General features: G+C 39.5%; 1 protein-coding gene across 1 annotated transcript in view; it reads left to right on the forward strand.

The window, feature by feature from the left end:
* The window catches only part of si:dkey-61l1.4 (collagen alpha-1(I) chain), a 54,898-nt gene extending 39,069 nt beyond the window's left edge, over nucleotides 1-15,829 (forward strand). The window contains exons 35-64 of the mRNA XM_061037434.1: nucleotides 98-205; nucleotides 344-397; nucleotides 553-606; nucleotides 1,311-1,364; nucleotides 1,747-1,854; nucleotides 2,194-2,247; nucleotides 2,481-2,588; nucleotides 3,333-3,386; nucleotides 3,994-4,047; nucleotides 5,089-5,142; nucleotides 5,241-5,294; nucleotides 5,843-5,950; nucleotides 6,095-6,148; nucleotides 6,296-6,349; nucleotides 6,432-6,485; nucleotides 7,177-7,230; nucleotides 7,316-7,369; nucleotides 7,478-7,531; nucleotides 9,150-9,203; nucleotides 9,375-9,428; nucleotides 9,516-9,569; nucleotides 9,903-9,956; nucleotides 10,058-10,075; nucleotides 10,161-10,214; nucleotides 10,393-10,455; nucleotides 11,287-11,452; nucleotides 11,697-11,803; nucleotides 12,545-12,625; nucleotides 12,726-12,911; nucleotides 13,980-15,829. Coding sequence (XP_060893417.1) covers nucleotides 98-205; nucleotides 344-397; nucleotides 553-606; nucleotides 1,311-1,364; nucleotides 1,747-1,854; nucleotides 2,194-2,247; nucleotides 2,481-2,588; nucleotides 3,333-3,386; nucleotides 3,994-4,047; nucleotides 5,089-5,142; nucleotides 5,241-5,294; nucleotides 5,843-5,950; nucleotides 6,095-6,148; nucleotides 6,296-6,349; nucleotides 6,432-6,485; nucleotides 7,177-7,230; nucleotides 7,316-7,369; nucleotides 7,478-7,531; nucleotides 9,150-9,203; nucleotides 9,375-9,428; nucleotides 9,516-9,569; nucleotides 9,903-9,956; nucleotides 10,058-10,075; nucleotides 10,161-10,214; nucleotides 10,393-10,455; nucleotides 11,287-11,452; nucleotides 11,697-11,803; nucleotides 12,545-12,625; nucleotides 12,726-12,911; nucleotides 13,980-14,135 — 2,235 coding nt within the window. The 3' untranslated portion in view covers nucleotides 14,136-15,829. The remainder of the gene's footprint in view (nucleotides 1-97; nucleotides 206-343; nucleotides 398-552; nucleotides 607-1,310; nucleotides 1,365-1,746; nucleotides 1,855-2,193; nucleotides 2,248-2,480; nucleotides 2,589-3,332; nucleotides 3,387-3,993; nucleotides 4,048-5,088; nucleotides 5,143-5,240; nucleotides 5,295-5,842; nucleotides 5,951-6,094; nucleotides 6,149-6,295; nucleotides 6,350-6,431; nucleotides 6,486-7,176; nucleotides 7,231-7,315; nucleotides 7,370-7,477; nucleotides 7,532-9,149; nucleotides 9,204-9,374; nucleotides 9,429-9,515; nucleotides 9,570-9,902; nucleotides 9,957-10,057; nucleotides 10,076-10,160; nucleotides 10,215-10,392; nucleotides 10,456-11,286; nucleotides 11,453-11,696; nucleotides 11,804-12,544; nucleotides 12,626-12,725; nucleotides 12,912-13,979) is intronic.
* The last annotated feature ends 766 nt before the right edge of the window (nucleotides 15,830-16,595 follow it).

Genomic DNA, 16,595 nt, shown 5'->3' on the forward strand with positions numbered 1-16,595 from the left:
TGGGAAACATCACTCAGATTGAAGTGTGATCTCTGTAAATGGAATTAAAAGTATAGTGTGTATAGTTTTTCTTATTTGTCATTCTGCATGGCTTCAGGGCCCTCAAGGTAAACCAGGACCAGGGGGAGGCACAGGAAGTCCTGGTCCTCCAGGGAGTCAGGGGCCTACAGGGCCACTGGGGTCACCTGCACCAAGAGGGTTTCCAGTGAGTGGGTACTCTTCACCTTTCTCTCTGTTTCATATTGATATTAAACTCTGTAATAGAACTCTTAATAAACCATGTATACAATATCGTTTTGAATTGTCATGTTTGATGTGAGATCTATATTTATTTTCTGATCAGGGACCAGCAGGGAGGACTGGAGCGATGGGTCAGACTGGAGAGAAAGGAGAGCAGGTAACTGACTATACCGTGGTTTTCAACCTTGATAGTTTATCATTAGTATGAAACACCATCAACCATGACCTGTCTATGGTTGAAATGAGTCCATGCTTGGAAAGAATCATTCACCAACCTAAGAGACGTAAATACATTATGTTTTTCATTTTTAGGGTTCAAAGGGTCCGGCTGGTGATGTTGGTCCTGCAGGTTTAGACGGGCAGCAGGTCAGTTCACTCACTGATCACACTACACCAATCAGACACCATATAACAAACTAAACATCACCATATTATCCACAGTTACTGGTGTATATTATTGAAGAACTTTGCTGTAAATCAATGAGCCTTGTTCACACACCTGAAGAGATCCTGAAGTTTTTGCCACAATTTTTTTTTCCTGAAGCCGCCTATTATTTTCCCCTTATGATGTCAGAGTGAGCTGATGTTAGAACACAGCAGGATATTATCAGGAGAATTCACCTCAAGCTAGTGGGAGGGGGCATTGACATTTATTCCCTGCGATCAGTGCACGACCATAGACCATCCATCCGTGTGATTAAATGGCTTCTTTATGTTTGCTGTTTAAAAGTATGTTCTTCTCCACTCTTTTGTTAATATCAGGATTTTGTTGAACTACACATAGTATTGGTATAAAGATAAATATTCTCATCATAGCGTCGTAAAGCAGACTTTGTTGCTTCGTCCTCCCTTTCCACGTCGTTCTTTTTACGTCATGTCTTTCCTGAGGAACCCCGCCCTCCCACCTGACGGGGATAGTCTCCCGTTGCAGGGTGCATGTGTGAACAACCAGATCAGGGGGATTTCAGGGTCAGTCCTCCTGAAATTCTCTTGACATGTTCAGGAGTGCATATGTGAAAGCGACTACTTAATGCATGTTATGTTAAGTTTGACTCTGTTTGTCATGTCAGGGTGCTCCAGGTCCAGCGGGGGAAGAAGGGACTCCTGGAACAAAAGGTGATCAGGTATGTCACATTATTTTTGATTTAAACATAAATTCGCACCACAAGACCCGGAGATCATAGCGCCTGTCTCATGCTTAGTGAGCCGCTGCTGTACCTATCCGGTGTTTAGGAATCTGATCAGCATTTGAACACAATAACCAGCTGGATGTCCTGGATCATATTTCATTTTCTACCTTAAGCACATTGCTCAGTTGCAGCCCTATGAGGTTTGTACTTCGAAACAAGACATTGAAACTAGAACAACACACATGACATGTGACTGTTTACAGGCTGTGTACTTTTCTTTAGTATTGAAAATACATTCAGCAACAGATGAAGCAGCTCACACAATCACAGCAGAAAAAGTCTAATAGCTATCCAACGTCATATTTCTCTGAAACAGGGAGCTCCAGGCCCACAGGGACAACCAGGGCGATCAGGACCAAAAGGAGAGCCAGGACCTCAGGGCTCCCAGGGGCTGCAGGGTGAGCCTGGGCAGAGGGGCAAAGAGGTTAGATGTACCGCTATTCTACTCAACCATATTTTCTAGGCCTGCAACTTACTACAGGATAGTTGTTGAAGCATCCAGTTAATCATTTTGTTGATTTGTTTAGTCTACAACATTTTAGTAAACAGTGAAAAATGTTCTCTCAACATATCCTCAAGCTCAGTGTGACTTCAGCAGGTTTAATTTATTTTTACTTTAATAATACATCAGTATTTAGAATAGTTAGTAATTCATTTGTTGTAAATAAAAAACAGAATTTTGCAGCTATAACTTCATTGAGCAACAATTCAGCCTGTTGATCTGCTCGTTACTTTCTGTCTGTCCTTCTGTGTCTTTGTGCAGGGGGTCGGTGGAGAACCGGGTGTTCCTGGGGATCCGGGTGCTAAAGGATCAAAGGTTTTTTATATCTTAAATTTTTGCTGTTATGTAGAATTTATGAAAAAGACCCATTGATACAACTATTGTTTGATGGTCTCACCATAAACCTATTTTCCCTATCTGTCATTCTCCATTTATCATCCATGTAAACACCATTCATCTATTGGTTCACTTGTTTGTAGTTTATAGACATCTAAATCTGACAGTCATTGTGTAGATGAAGTCTGTAAATGTTTTCATGTTTCTCACAGGGAGATTCAGGAAATCTAGGCCCGTCTGGATCAGCGGGACCTCCAGGAGTTCCAGGAAAACAAGGACCGAGAGGGTCACAAGGAGAAAAGGGATACGCAGGCTTCATGGTAAATTAGCTTTTCCCATCAGACTACCTGCCTCTTTGATCACCTGTTTATCCACTCTATAATACCTGTCCTCTTTGCCAAGCATTGTTTTTAATTTGAACAAATAGTTTAGGCAAAACATGACAAAAAGAGATAATGAAGATGTTTTTCTTACACATTAGAACTTCATAATTTATCTCCATGGTAACATCCCACTAAAAAGCTTGTTTTAAAGTATTTCAATCAAAACTGTCAGATGAGACCAAATCATGAAATCAATTTGTTCCAAAGAAAAAATGAGCAAACAATTGGAAAAGGTTATAGTCAATCTTAGGTTTTTAAGTGGATAAAACCTCCAGTTTGTGTCGTTCAAATCTTTTGATTTATGATTACTTTGATTAAAAAAAAACATGATGTTTGTCCTGAAGGCTGGATTCACACTGTCTGACAAGAACAAGATGTAAGAAAACTATTAAAATGGTCAAATGAAGCAACATTTTTTCAATAATGTTGATCATTTTCACTCGAGTTGGTGAATTGCTACTACCCTCTGTGGATAAAATATGTTAAATGAAGTCCTCTTCTGTATCCAGATCAGGTTGATCCTACCCAGATTCTCTTTAAAATATCGGAATTCCCAAATGCAGATCATTCAGATGAAACCTTTGAAAAAACTGGGCCCTGGAGACTCTGTGGCAGTACTTACAATAAAATAAAGCTGGTTTTGTTTCTTCAAAATGAATCACCTTGTATTTTTATTTTCAGGGTCCAGCAGGTCTGAGGGGGAACGTTGGACCAACAGGCTTGTTAGGACTACCGGTAAGTTATTCTCTTAAGAAACGTCATTTATTTTATTTAGAAATAATTGAAGTTATATTGCATTACTCATAGTTTTTTTATTTCTGCTCTGAAAATCGTTGTCTTTTTTTCTAAATTGTAGCCTTTTTTGAATAAACTGTAGTTCCTGATAGCATCATAAATCTGCTAAATATCTTATGTGTAAACATGAAACATGTGTTTGAGCTTCTCTTGTTGAGCCAGTTACTAAACAAACTTTTTCTGGGGAGATCAGATATTAGTCTTTAAGTATAATTTGCAGTGAAGCTGAAGCACATTAAAAGTCCTGTCTTGTCCTTGCTTTTTAACACAAACAACCTGCGGACAGCTCATGGCTACTGTGTGTGTTTATTTTCTTTTCTTAGCCTGTCAGCTGCTGTCAATCAAACACAAACCTCAACACGAGAAAACATGTCCCAATAGACACTTTTTTTTCCTTCCTGTTAATAATAATAAGCTATCAGCAATACATTTAAATCCCCAGGTGGTGATCATTTTTAATGCATAAATGGATGACTAAAGGTGGTTTCAGTTGGATTCAATACTGTCTTCTTACTGTTGATTATTTTTCATATGCGTTATTTTCCAGGGTTTTCAAGGTATTTTGGGGACTCCAGGACCTGATGGGCCATCAGGACAGAAGGTAGAGGATTTTACAGATATTCCGCAAACGCTCAAGACCAATGTGGGGATGTTAAACGATATATTTTGCATTTTCAAAGTCATTCTTTGGACTGTCAGGACTTCATTTGTGACAAAAACAACAACTCCTTGGACTCCCCTCTGGTCTGCACTGACACTGCTCCACGGTTACCTATTGTACATAACGTCGTAATACAACACATTCATGGCTGTATGTGATCATGAAGCATGCTTTGTTTACAAGACAGGCTGACTTGAAAAAAAGTAAAATAAATAAAGAGACGCGCAGTCGAGTCCACGTCCGCACATCAGAGAACAACACAGAGAACAAGACTGTAAACCTTACTGACTTTGTGGCTTATTTTGAGTCATTTAGTCAGAAACAGCCAGAACACTCCGGGATTTCTCGATAAATGAAGGTTGTCTACGTTTCATGCCTGTGCTTGTGCTCGTGCATGAAGTGTACCGTGCCGAAACACACCTCTTCCAAGCGTGCGAGGGCCAAGAAAGTCAGAGCACTCACACTAGTCAAACCAACTGGACTTTAGGGGTGAAGTGTGCATGGGCAGGGTACGGATTGCCAAGTGTGAGTGCGCCCTTAAAGGAAGAATATGCGATTTTTTGATCCAGCAGATGTCGCCCTTGAGCACCAGCATGAAACCAAAACAACTTGCGCTGTATTGTTGTGTTAGCATGCTAATGCTAGCGTCTTTATTTAGCTCGTATCTTCACACTGCATGTAAATTTACCCGAAATGAGCGTGATCTAGAAACGCTTACGTGACATTCAATTAAGCAGTGAGTACAGTATGTTATTCTTCTTTTCTCTAGTCCCTCAATTAAACAACTTTTATACTTGAGGGGAGGAGTCAGCCGGCCGTCCGGGCGATGTAAACAAAGTGAAGCTATGGCTCGGACAGTCATTAGTCACAGAGTTATTTTCAGAGGATATACTTGATTTCTATTACATTGAAGTGTGAAAAATAGAATGTATGGTACATGTATGGTAAGGTTTTGACAAACTGGGCATGTCCTCTCTACAGGGAGACAAAGGTCCTGCTGGATTAAATGGGGAGTCGGGAACTTCAGGTCCTAAGGTACAGTGCAGTCTGAACACCTTAGAGGTGATGCAACAGCTAATGTTAAACTTGTGTTGGCTGAATGACTCTGTTTTAAGTGCTCTGTCTAATTGCAGGGGGTGGAAGGAAGCCGTGGTGGGAAAGGTGATACAGGAAAGCCTGGACCTGTGGTAAGTGGAGTTCAGTACAGAATCACAAACCAGTACAATGTTGGATATCAGTAATTTACCGAAACTGTTTTTATGTGTCGTTATAATTTGTCGGTCATCCTGTCTTTCCGACTCTTGTTATCAAGGTATACAGGAAACACCTGGAAAAAATGTTAAAACATATTTGACCGTATGAGTAAAAGGTTATCCACTGACTTCATACAGGCGCGGAAAAACACTTTTCAGAACATGTTCCTTTCCTAAGCTTTATGTCCTGAGATCTCAACAAAACCTTCAGGGACATCCATCACTTCTGTTTCATTTTTATTTTTCATAGCCATATGAAATGCAACATCTGCCAACAGTTATTGGAGTAGACTTTTGTCAAATCTCCTGTAGACTTTTCTCCTCTCTATTTTCAATCTACGTTATACATTTACTTTCTTCGATTTCTCCATAAAGATTAAAGCCAACTTAGTTAACCCTACTCTTTGTACAGAAAGGATTTGCACTCATTTTAGAAAGTGATGAGTCAACATAACTGCTTATACTATATTGTAATTCTCCAGGGATCTGCAGAGGCCAGAGGAAAAGCAGGAGATCCTGGTCCAAAGGGCTTTCCTGGACCTGAGGGGCTGAGAGGAGAATCTGGGCGGGAAGGGGAGCCAGGAGAGGCGGTAAGAGTTTTTCTCAGTACTTCATCGAAAAAGAATCTGAGCTATAACCTCTGTGCAAAGAAGCACTTTCACTGAGTGTTAGTTTGAAGAATTTTTTTAGACATAGAAATGGCTGATGGTTATGGTCCATGTGTGTGATTGTAGGGTCCTGATGGCTTGCCAGGAATTAAAGGACCTCCAGGATTACCAGGACCAGAGGTAAGACCAGGAACCTTTATAAAATGTAAACAATGAAGGCTGAATGATGCCAGTTTCATGAAAACAAATGTATATTAGGAGAAGTAGCAGTACACTGACAATAGCATACAATACCCTCAATACCAGTTTTGTGTTTCCATTCTTCAGGGCGTCATGGGTGAGCTGGGACTTCAGGGTCCTATTGGACTTCCAGGAGCTCAGGTTAGCACGGACATTATCATGAGTTGTATCCTGAACCTCTCTCTTACAAAACACTTAACACTTTAACCTGTGTTGCCTTCAGGGACAAAAAGGTAGAGCTGGGCCAGAGGGACGAGATGGAGAGAAAGGTCAAAAGGTCAGCTCAAACCTCTCTTTTTCTACAGTACAAGTGTGTAAACAATATTTATATTTATAGACTTGTCAACATCACACAGTTTGCTTTTGTTCATCAGTTTACTCTAGTCTGAGTCATGTCAGTTTAAAACTCCATTGCTTGTGTTTGCAGTTCATTTAAAAAAAAAAAAAAAAACATTTTAGGAAGGAGCTCAATACAAAAATAAACTGGAAAAAAGAAATTCACAAAAATCTGGCGAGATAAAAATGAACAAATCATAAAGACAAAGGTGGAAAGATGGATTTTATGCACATGTTCACTCAGCTCTACACCTTTGGACACATACTGTACATCTCTTTCACTGATATTTGTTGAAAGGCCTCTGATAAGTTAAAAACGATGAATCTGCAAGTTGTTTACTAGATAAAGGGACATGTAAACCTTATGTCTTATACCTTCTTCAGTTCTAAACTATCTGGTGGATTTAAGCCTAGTTTAGAACTGAAGAAGTCTTTTGGAAGAGAGATGAACCGCTTCAAGATCTTTAACCAGTCCAGTTACTTTTGGATCAAGCTTCAGATTTACCATGTAAACCTTAAGAGGAGGTCTGGTGAAACAGGGCTTTGTATTATAATGTCATAATAATAATGATAATAATGGGTGGCACATGAAATATGTTGAAAATAAACTCTTCTGAATAATAACATTTCAGGGAGGAGACGGGAAAAGCGGACGTCCAGGGAAGGATGGACGCTCTGGGAAGAGGGTAGGAGGACGCACTTGATGTCTGACAGTGTTGAATACTTTCACATTTCACAACATAACGTTGTTGTTTGTTTGTTTTTTTAAAGGGAAAAAGAGGCAAAGCTGGAAATAGAGGAATCAGAGGAAGACAAGGAGAAAAGGTCAGTTGATGCTGACAGTCTCTCAGTTTGAACTCAAATCTTAAAATGAGTAAATGTTAGTGAAAGTATTACATTGAAACAATTTCTGATCTTCCTCTGGCTCTGCAGGGGAAGATGGGAGATGTGGGAGCGTTTGGTCCTCCAGGGAGACACGGCACATACGTATGTTACTTTTAACATCCTCATATTTTTTAAACAACTGTGTCAGTCATTCTTTTGCTCTGTGTTCGTCATCATATTTAATCCAACCTTCTCTCATTTCTGGAAGGTTGTCATTTTTGTACTGCTGAGTCGTGCTGACTGTGCAGCTGCTCTTCGCTCTTTAGCTTTCCACAAATAACGCACATCCAGAACAAATCTTGGTGTGATTTTAAGCTGTGTGTTTGTTTCAATTTGACAAGCACATCACCTCAGTAGTTAAAACCAGATTTTTCCAGCTCAGACTCTTAGTTAAAGTCAAACCTTATACCTGTACAAGTAAGTTTGAGGGAGTAATTCATGCCGTTATCACATCTGGTCTGGATTACTGGAATTCTTTGAACGCTGGTTCAGATCAGTTCTTCTTCTTTCCAGCTTGTGCTAAATGCTGCTGAACAACTCCTCACTGGAAAACGGAAGCATGACAGTGTTAAGACAATTTAAGCATCTCTTCTTTGGATTCTTGTACGTTTTAGGATTGAATTTAAAATGTAAATGATTGTTTATGAGGAATTAATTGGAATATTGTATATCCCCCTTGCTTGTCAAACCAGCATGTTTGCAATCACGTTGTGATACTTTGCTGATCAGCTGATGGATGTATGCTATGTTTGAAACAGTATAATTTGCTCGTGGGTATGTTGAATTACTCTCTCTCTCGAGATTAACTCACAAACATCAGAAACATAAATCTGATTCCTTAGTATGCATGGTTGTGTTGATGGGTCAGACAGAGCTAAGGAGAGGGACTCAGCAATTACCCAGGTAACAGTCAGACTACTTCATAAAGATGTTTGTCCATCTCTCCTTCATCCATCTCGTTCACATTGACTGACACTGCTGCTGCTGAGAGCGTCACTGTCTGGTTTCATAGCTGTATAAACATTTACCAGTATGACTGAAAAATCTGAACCAGTGTAGGTAAGACAGGAGATGGTGCTGACTGTCCCTGTTTGGTCTGATTGTCTCTTAAATGTCTTGAAGGTACACACACAGTGTTTCTGTTGAGATAATAAACACAGCACAGTGTGATCTTAAATATGTTAGTCTAATATCTTGTTTTATTTAGAAGTTGTGTATTACTGTGTATGAGGCTGATCTTTGTCTTCTATTGAGTGTTTTGTCTATTTTTGATGTACAGCACTTTGGTCAATGTTTGTTGATTTCAGATTCAGACGACTTTATTAATCCCAGAGACGCAGTAAAGTTTCACAGCCTGCAGAGTCATTAAAAGAAGACAAGACAATACAAAGGAAACGAACGCAGTCACAGAAACAGAACAACAATTCAACAGACGAACAGGTCACCAAATGAGAAGTCAGAGCCAGAAACACACTTGAGATTAATAAAGACATCACCAGATACGTAATAAATAAATAGACACATAAATGAATGGACCCTGAAGGTTACCTAAGTGTACAGTAACAGTCCATACAGTTAATAGCCGGACAGCTGAAGGGATAAAAGTTTAAGGTTTTAAATGAGGTTTATAAATAAATGAAACATGACTTGAGGTAATTTTAACAAAAGGAAACTGTTCAGTTTTTTAACTCTTTTTCTTCCTAACAATCTTTCACAAAAGGGTGAAACTGGTTTACGTGGGATAAAAGGCGACATGGGTCGACCAGGCTTTAAGGTGAGTTGACAGAATTAATTGAATTCTTTGTCTGTTTTTCTGCACATATGCACATAAATCACAGTATCATCAGCGTACAACTCCTACAGAACAAAGATCAATAACACACCAGCATGTTTTTAAACTGGGCTGATTGTAGTCTGTACTTCACTCTGTGTTTGAAACATGCAGGGAGAACCCGGTGCTATGGGACCACCTGGCCCTTTTGGTGGAGAAGGTTTAAAGGTGAGCTTATGTATCTGTGTAGTAGTCAATGCTAACTTCCTTAACAGTAGAGACAACCACTTGATGTCGTGTATCGTATTGTTTCAGGGAATGCAAGGCACTTTTGGACATCTGGGAGGAGCAGGTCAAAAGGGAGAGCAGGTGAAGTAACTCCAGGCTTAAAACATGAACATGACCTCAAACAGAAGCTGATTAAATTATAAATTCATCTCATTCTCTTCACACAAGAATAAAAACTCCAAACAAAGGAATTCTACTTTTCCAATCTGATTTACGATAATAATTATGTTATGATATGTTGTTACCTGTGTTATAATGATATACAAAAACAGGCTCAAGTCCCTTTCAACGTAAAAAAAACTAAAAAACTAAAAAGGCAATTAAATATACAGTTTTGGAGTGCTGTCCTCATCGTTTTTCTTGTTACCTGTGTTATACCTCAATAATAACACCTTTGTATTGACTGTTTCTTAGGGAGATATCGGTCCGCCAGGTAGAAGAGGAACTCCGGGCCTTCCTGGACTGCCTGTAAGTCAACTGTTTGACATATGACATTTTGGTCAACAATAATCATATTTAGTTTGAAGGAATGAATCTTAACACCTGCTCCTCTGCTTTTCTATTTGTAGGGATTGTTTGGACAGAAGGTGAGTACATCCAAAGTCTGATGTTTGGGGTTATATCCTCAAAGATCTAAAGTATCTCTAAATGAATGCTGTTTGTGATCACCAGGGACTGAAGGGATTTACAGGACTATCGGGCCCTGCTGGAGTGAAAGGGGTACCTGTGAGTATCGGGACTCAAGCATGCAATTCAAGTTATTTAGCTTAGTTAAGGAATGTATTTTTTTCTTTTCTAAATGTTGTTTTTAAAAATGTAAGAGTTTTGTTGATCTGGGTAACAGAAAAGTTTCAAACGGCACATCAGGGGTTTCTGTATTCATACATACAGTTCTGTTTTTCAGGGTCCACCAGGCCGACCTGGACCACCAGGAACCTCCCTGAACCTCACTCTGTCTCAGATGAAGGTGAGATTGATTTGTAATTGTTGGCGCTTACAGACTGACCTTTGAAGGCAGGATACGTATGCTCTGTTGCACCTCCTCTGTAATGTGAATCACACGGAGGGAGGACGGTTTTGCAAAGTTCTTCCTCCCCTGATCCGCCATTGGACGTTAGTGACAGAGGTGTAATGGAGGGAACGAGCTGGCAATGTGTAACTGCTGAGCCAGCAAGTTGGGACAGCGCTGTGTGTGTGCATGCCTGATCTAGTAGAACAATATGTCAAAGTCTCATTAGAGAGGTTTCCTAATTTAGGGATACGCTATATATATACGCGATATTTTCGACTTCTGAAACCAAATAGTTGATTGTCTAATTTAGTTTGGTCTCAAGCTGAAATATTGATTGGTGTGACAACTTTAGCCTTATAGAATGATGGACAGGGTCGAAAGGGACGTAGTAAAAAAAAAACAGGCAAGTGTTTATTGGTCTGAAAAGATCAAATAAAAGGCAAAAAAGAAGCTATTTTCCCACTTTTAAAGTAAGTGTAAAAATGGATTGCACCACTGTATTGTGGGTTTGTTTGCACAAACATTTGTCACGTTCTAGTTTCTCTCATGCATTTCCTTCTTACGTTTCTTTATAACTATATTATTGTGTCTGATGCTGATGTCGTTCAAAGGGGTTCTTTTGTTATCAGAACTGTAACATGGTAACATGTAACATGATCTCATAAAGATCGGGGTCGAGTGAGATGTGTTTCTTAACAACAAGTTAACCAATCTTGATCTTTAATATATCAATGCATCATCCTATTCATATTGTACATCCCACTCTTTGTACAATGAATATTTCAGGAGCTGATGTTCATGTCAGATAAGCCCAACTACCTCCTGGTCCAGACTGTGTTGGACTCCCTACAGAAGGATCTGCGCTGGTTCATTGACCCTCCAGATGGCAGCAAAGAACACCCAGCGGCTACGTGTGTGGAGCTGTGGCTCGCTCACCCCAACTCCACTAACGGTGAGTCAGATATGAGGTCTGATGCTTTGTATAATAAGAAGGATATTCTGTCTATTGTCATGTAAAGCGCTCCATGTATTCATTTTCTTTATTGTAAAACAAGAATGAACTAGTGCTTCTTGAGAATAATCTAAATATACTGGTCAAAATGCAACAGGTCATACAAAGTAACACGATCACAAGTCTGCTGTTAGTGCTGTGTTGTAAAATCAGTGAAGGATTTTCTTTTAATATCTTCTTTCAGGGATATATTACGTTGATCCTAACCTGGGAAGTCCAGCTGATGCTTTCCAGGTTTTCTGTGACTTCACAGCAGAGCCAAAGACCTGTCTGTCTCCTCTCCAGCCTCAGGTGAACTTACTTCAATAGCTTCAAGCTTCTTTCAATGTAATAACATAAAAAAATGTATGAATTAAACATTTTTATTGCATTAAATGAATGTTTTTTTTGTGTCCCTTTGGGCACACCATACACCTCTGTAGTGTCTCCCTGTAGTCCCAGTGATGTAAAAGAACGACTCTGCTTCTACCTTTGTATGTCTCATTTCTGCACACCGTTCAGCTCCCAATGAGAAACTTTATTAAGGGAAACAATGTTAACGTTTCGATTCAAAGGATCTCTTTCCGGCCTGACGAAGATCCTTTGGATCAAAATGCTTCCCTTAATAAAGTTGCTCATAAGGAAGTTTTTGTCCTGCACCTGACCATCAGGGCCACCGTAAAAAACAGAAGATGGAGACATCCAAATTGCCAAATATATGGCTTAACAGACATGGGTGACACCACTTCTTCTATCTGGTCCATGCCTTCCCCTCAATATGCAACAAATCATTTGCACTCTATGTTTTATTCTGGCAAAATAGTTTTCTCAATTTTGGATTTTGAGGCTTTTAAGAGCCACTTCTCTCTCAATTCCACTACACAGTCAGTGAAGACGAGCATACAATAATAGGGGAAGTGTTAAATAAGTATGGGGTTACAGGTGCAGGCATCATGAAGATCTTTTAGTTTTCCAATAAAATCATAAATTCCCCCTAAAATGTCCCCTCCTGGACTCTGTATTATTTATACTTCCACATGTCACTATCCACAGGTTCCAGTGAAAGCATGGCTGAAGGATTCTGGCACCAACATGTCATTTCACTGGCTGAGCAGAGTAGAAGACGGCTTCCAGGTGAGTTTCTGATCCAGATATTTCCTTTTGTTTGTTTGAGAACGATTCACTTCTCTCTTTCTCTTGAATGACATCTGAGGTTCACACTTCCTCTATCCAGTTCGAGTATCCAGGAGGAGCAGATGTGGTGCAGATGAGATTTCTGCGTCTGAACAGCAGATTCTCCTCTCAGACCATCACTTACTCCTGTCAGCCAGGAAGCAGACAGAGCGGCGGAGAGAGGGAAGTCAAGTATCTGGCAGACACACGGAGGCAGAGTTACCTGGGAGCGCTGCGAGACTGTGTTGTAAGTTCCATTAATTGATTCAATGATCCATAATAACTTATGCTAGATAATGATTGAGGTTAATAAATCCAAGAAAAAGGGTCAAACTCTACTGTGAAGATATAGTTTTAACCAAAACCTTTTAACACTTTCATTAAAGTTTTGGACACCCCTCGGTTTGCCTGGCAAATTGCAAACCAACAGGTGTTGCAGCGATGGAAGCGGGCCAGAGAAGTGGTTCAGATAGAAGTGATTGCACCCGACCTAAAAAGCCTCTGCATGTTTCTAATAAGCTCCACGAGCAGAAACGTGCTCAAACTAGGATCAATGTTGGAGATGCTTTTGAAAAATGGAGAGAGGTTAGAACACAGAAAGGTTTACAGACCGATGCAGAGCTGGATAAACACTGAAGCTTCAGTGTCCACCACATGGTGACCTGTGTGAACATGGACTCTAGTGATGAGGGGGCGGGGGGGAGACAGCTCTCTCTAATTTTTTTATTTGGACTGCAGTACCCATTTTAAACGCTAGGTGTCAGAGTTACATATTGCTCCTTTAATATTGATGGCCCCTCAGTAGCATCATCTTCAATGAGCATGTGAAGGGGAGAATGTGACATGTGGTGTCGCTGGGTGCTGCGTTTTTTGTCCTGGCGGCCGCTTGCTGCTGCAAATGTTCTCTCATTGATAAAAAAAAATGCTAGGTGAAGTATTTTTGTGATTTTTTACTTTTGAGTTTTTCATTTCATTTTCTGTCTATAAAGTAAATACTTTTTCACTGCTACTTTCTGAAACACTTTACTGGACTTATTCCCAAACATTTTGTGTCTTTATGTCATTTAGACTCAAAATATTTAGAAAGAAATAAGGACATGGTTTATAATATCTGCTACCTGAGGCTAAATGAATGTTAACCCACTTTAATGCCACTCCTTTCAGTTTTTTACCTGTACATTATTTTGTGCTAATGAGATATTTCACAGGATAATTGAGAGCTTTAACATAAATTAAACCTCAAATAATCAGAAATAAAAGAAAAAAGACACACCCATTTTTTTCCTGATGATTCTCACCACTTTCTTCTCCTCAGCAGTCAGAGCAGCTGGATTCAGGCGACCAGGAAACAGTTTTTCTATTTGAAAGTGAAGATCTCCACCTGCTGCCTCTCAGGGACCTGGCAGTGTTTGGAAACAAAGACATGACTCAGGAGTTTGGCTTCAGCGTAGGACCAGCATGCTTCAGTTAGGAGTGCCCTCTGTGATTGCATCTGTGTGGTCGTCTGCAGCTACACAAATCTATTTCTGGCACTTTCGTACTGTCCTGTATAGAATGGCATCATTTTTTTAGATGCCAAATGTTTTGCGAGTGTACTGACCAGCTGGACTTGAGCTATGTTGGTGCTCTCAGTGCAAATTCTTGCTTCAGAAAGACTTGGCAATCTTTTTAACCAACAGAAGTGAGGACAAAAGACACACAGTGAGCTGCAGATTCTCCCGGAGAAAAACTTCCTGAACTTTTTTTCTCTGCACAGACTGAATGTTGGCTTGTCCACTTTTGAGACCAGGGATGTTTAGAATCTGAAGCTCTTAACATTTAACATATTTTGTACATTTTGTTTTTGTGTTGTAACACCCTGCTTATTTATATAAATGCTCAACATTCATTGTCTTTTTAAAATCTAATTCAGGTGCATATTTGTCTTGAACATTGTTTCCTCGTGAAAACACATGGTGCTACAAGCTAAATCTAAACACAAGTACCACATGACTTTGCACATGTATTGATTTTGCAAATCCCCTGATTGTGCATGCAGGTAAACACGTGTGCTGAACTCCGGGCTGTCAGAGCACTATTTCTTGGAAAGAACTCGGCTGACATCGCTTAGCAAATACGCTGAGTGCTCTGAATGTTGCTTTTAATCAGACGGATGCTAACTCCTTCCAAAACAACCAAATCTGTCTTTATACCTGTTTTGGAATAAGAACCCATGAAATAGGTTAGCTGTTAGTATCTGTGTTTCTGGTGGCTGTTTAGTAACCATTACATTTGGGTCATTTAGAAACGGCATCACTATGTCATCGTTTCCTCGACCATAGAGCACTCAGAACTCAGCTTTGCTTTTTAAGATGTATTTTTGTTTGGATTTTATTCATTCATTTGGAAAGGTTAGTGGAAAGAGTAGGACATTGGGGATGGTGGATGACATGCGGGAAAGGAACCGCAGGTCAGACTCAAACCCGGGCCTGAGGAACCATGGAGGACCACAGCCTCCCTACATGGGGAGCGACCTAATCGCCAGGTCATCGGCACCCCACAACCTTTCTTTTTAACTGCAAAATGTATCGCTCAGGACATACTGTGGTCTTACTTTTTCAATAACTGAGATAAAAGATCATCTTCAAAATGTTAAAAAGAACAGCAGCCAGTGTGTTGTTGTTGGATCTTTAAACCTCAAATATTTCAAGGTTCAAGGTTTCTTTGTTAGAACATAAGTAGGTATATTTGTTGTGCAGACCGGAGATTCAGCATTCCAAAGATAAAAACAATGGGTTTCGGTGTAACTTTGCGGAGTCATATCTCTGCAAAATCCTTATTTTTGGAAAAGGTATTTTTTCATTCCAGCTTAAAAATGTGTCTGCTGCACTGGTCAATGAAGTATCTAAAACCGATATGGGTTTTTAAAATCCTCTATCAGTTGAGCTCTAGTTTACAAAATTCTTACATCATGTTAAATATTAAGATGGTCTCTTCAATACCTACCTCATGGTAATGAATCTCAATGCTAAAAAAAACAAACTTTGAAACTAACGGAATAAATCTTTCAAAATATAAAAAAAGTTGAATGTTTACAGTGCTCGCTCTGCCTCATCTCATCTAGAACTGCAGGGAATTTTGAGCCCATCAGCAATATGAACAAAGTATGTATTTTGTATTTGTGAACGTTTTGTTGTTCATTCATGAAAGTCTGAAAAAAACTGTCTTAACATACCTTACACGACTTCATATTCGACACAATCTTATAGACAAGAACAATCATTTTAGTCGTTCATTCATATTTATATTCTGTCAAATTCAGTTTCTTTTAAAGAATTGTGAACTATTTTAGTTATGTTTACACACGCTTTATCAGTGACATGTTTGTCATCATTCAATCAGGTTAAAATGTCATAGGGTAATGTCTAATAAGAGTCCAGATTGTTGACTGCTTGTGATTGACGATTCTATGGTTTCTGATCTTTTACAAATTGTCTTCTTTCTGAGCCTTTAAATGTAATTCATGTCATTATAAATACATCAGGTGGCTTTTCTAGATATTGACCCCATCATCTCCATGTTCATCCATCTTTTGTCATAAGCTGTTTTCTGTTGACTTTCTATTTTGCAAGCTTCTTTATTTATCTTGATTTGTTCTGATTTCTGATTTCAGGTTTCTTGTTTGATTCTCAACATTTCTCATTTCACTAATGCTGCACAGAAATTAAAGGTGCAATAGTTGTTTTGGGTTGTTGGCCACCAGGGCGCTCCTTACTATGTTGTGGGGAAGTAACGATCTACCTTTTGCAACATTAATATGTATTTGACTTGAGATGAATGTATTGAGGTTGTTGCTTTACTATGTTTTCCAGCTGGTCTCTCTCTGTGTCTGTCTGCTGTTTGACACGAGGCAGGTAGTATGCGGTGAGATTTTGGATTCAAAGAGCTGCAA

The sequence above is a fragment of the Labrus mixtus genome, chromosome 5, assembly GCF_963584025.1.
Source record: "Labrus mixtus chromosome 5, fLabMix1.1, whole genome shotgun sequence".
Taxonomy (NCBI): domain Eukaryota; kingdom Metazoa; phylum Chordata; class Actinopteri; order Labriformes; family Labridae; genus Labrus; species Labrus mixtus.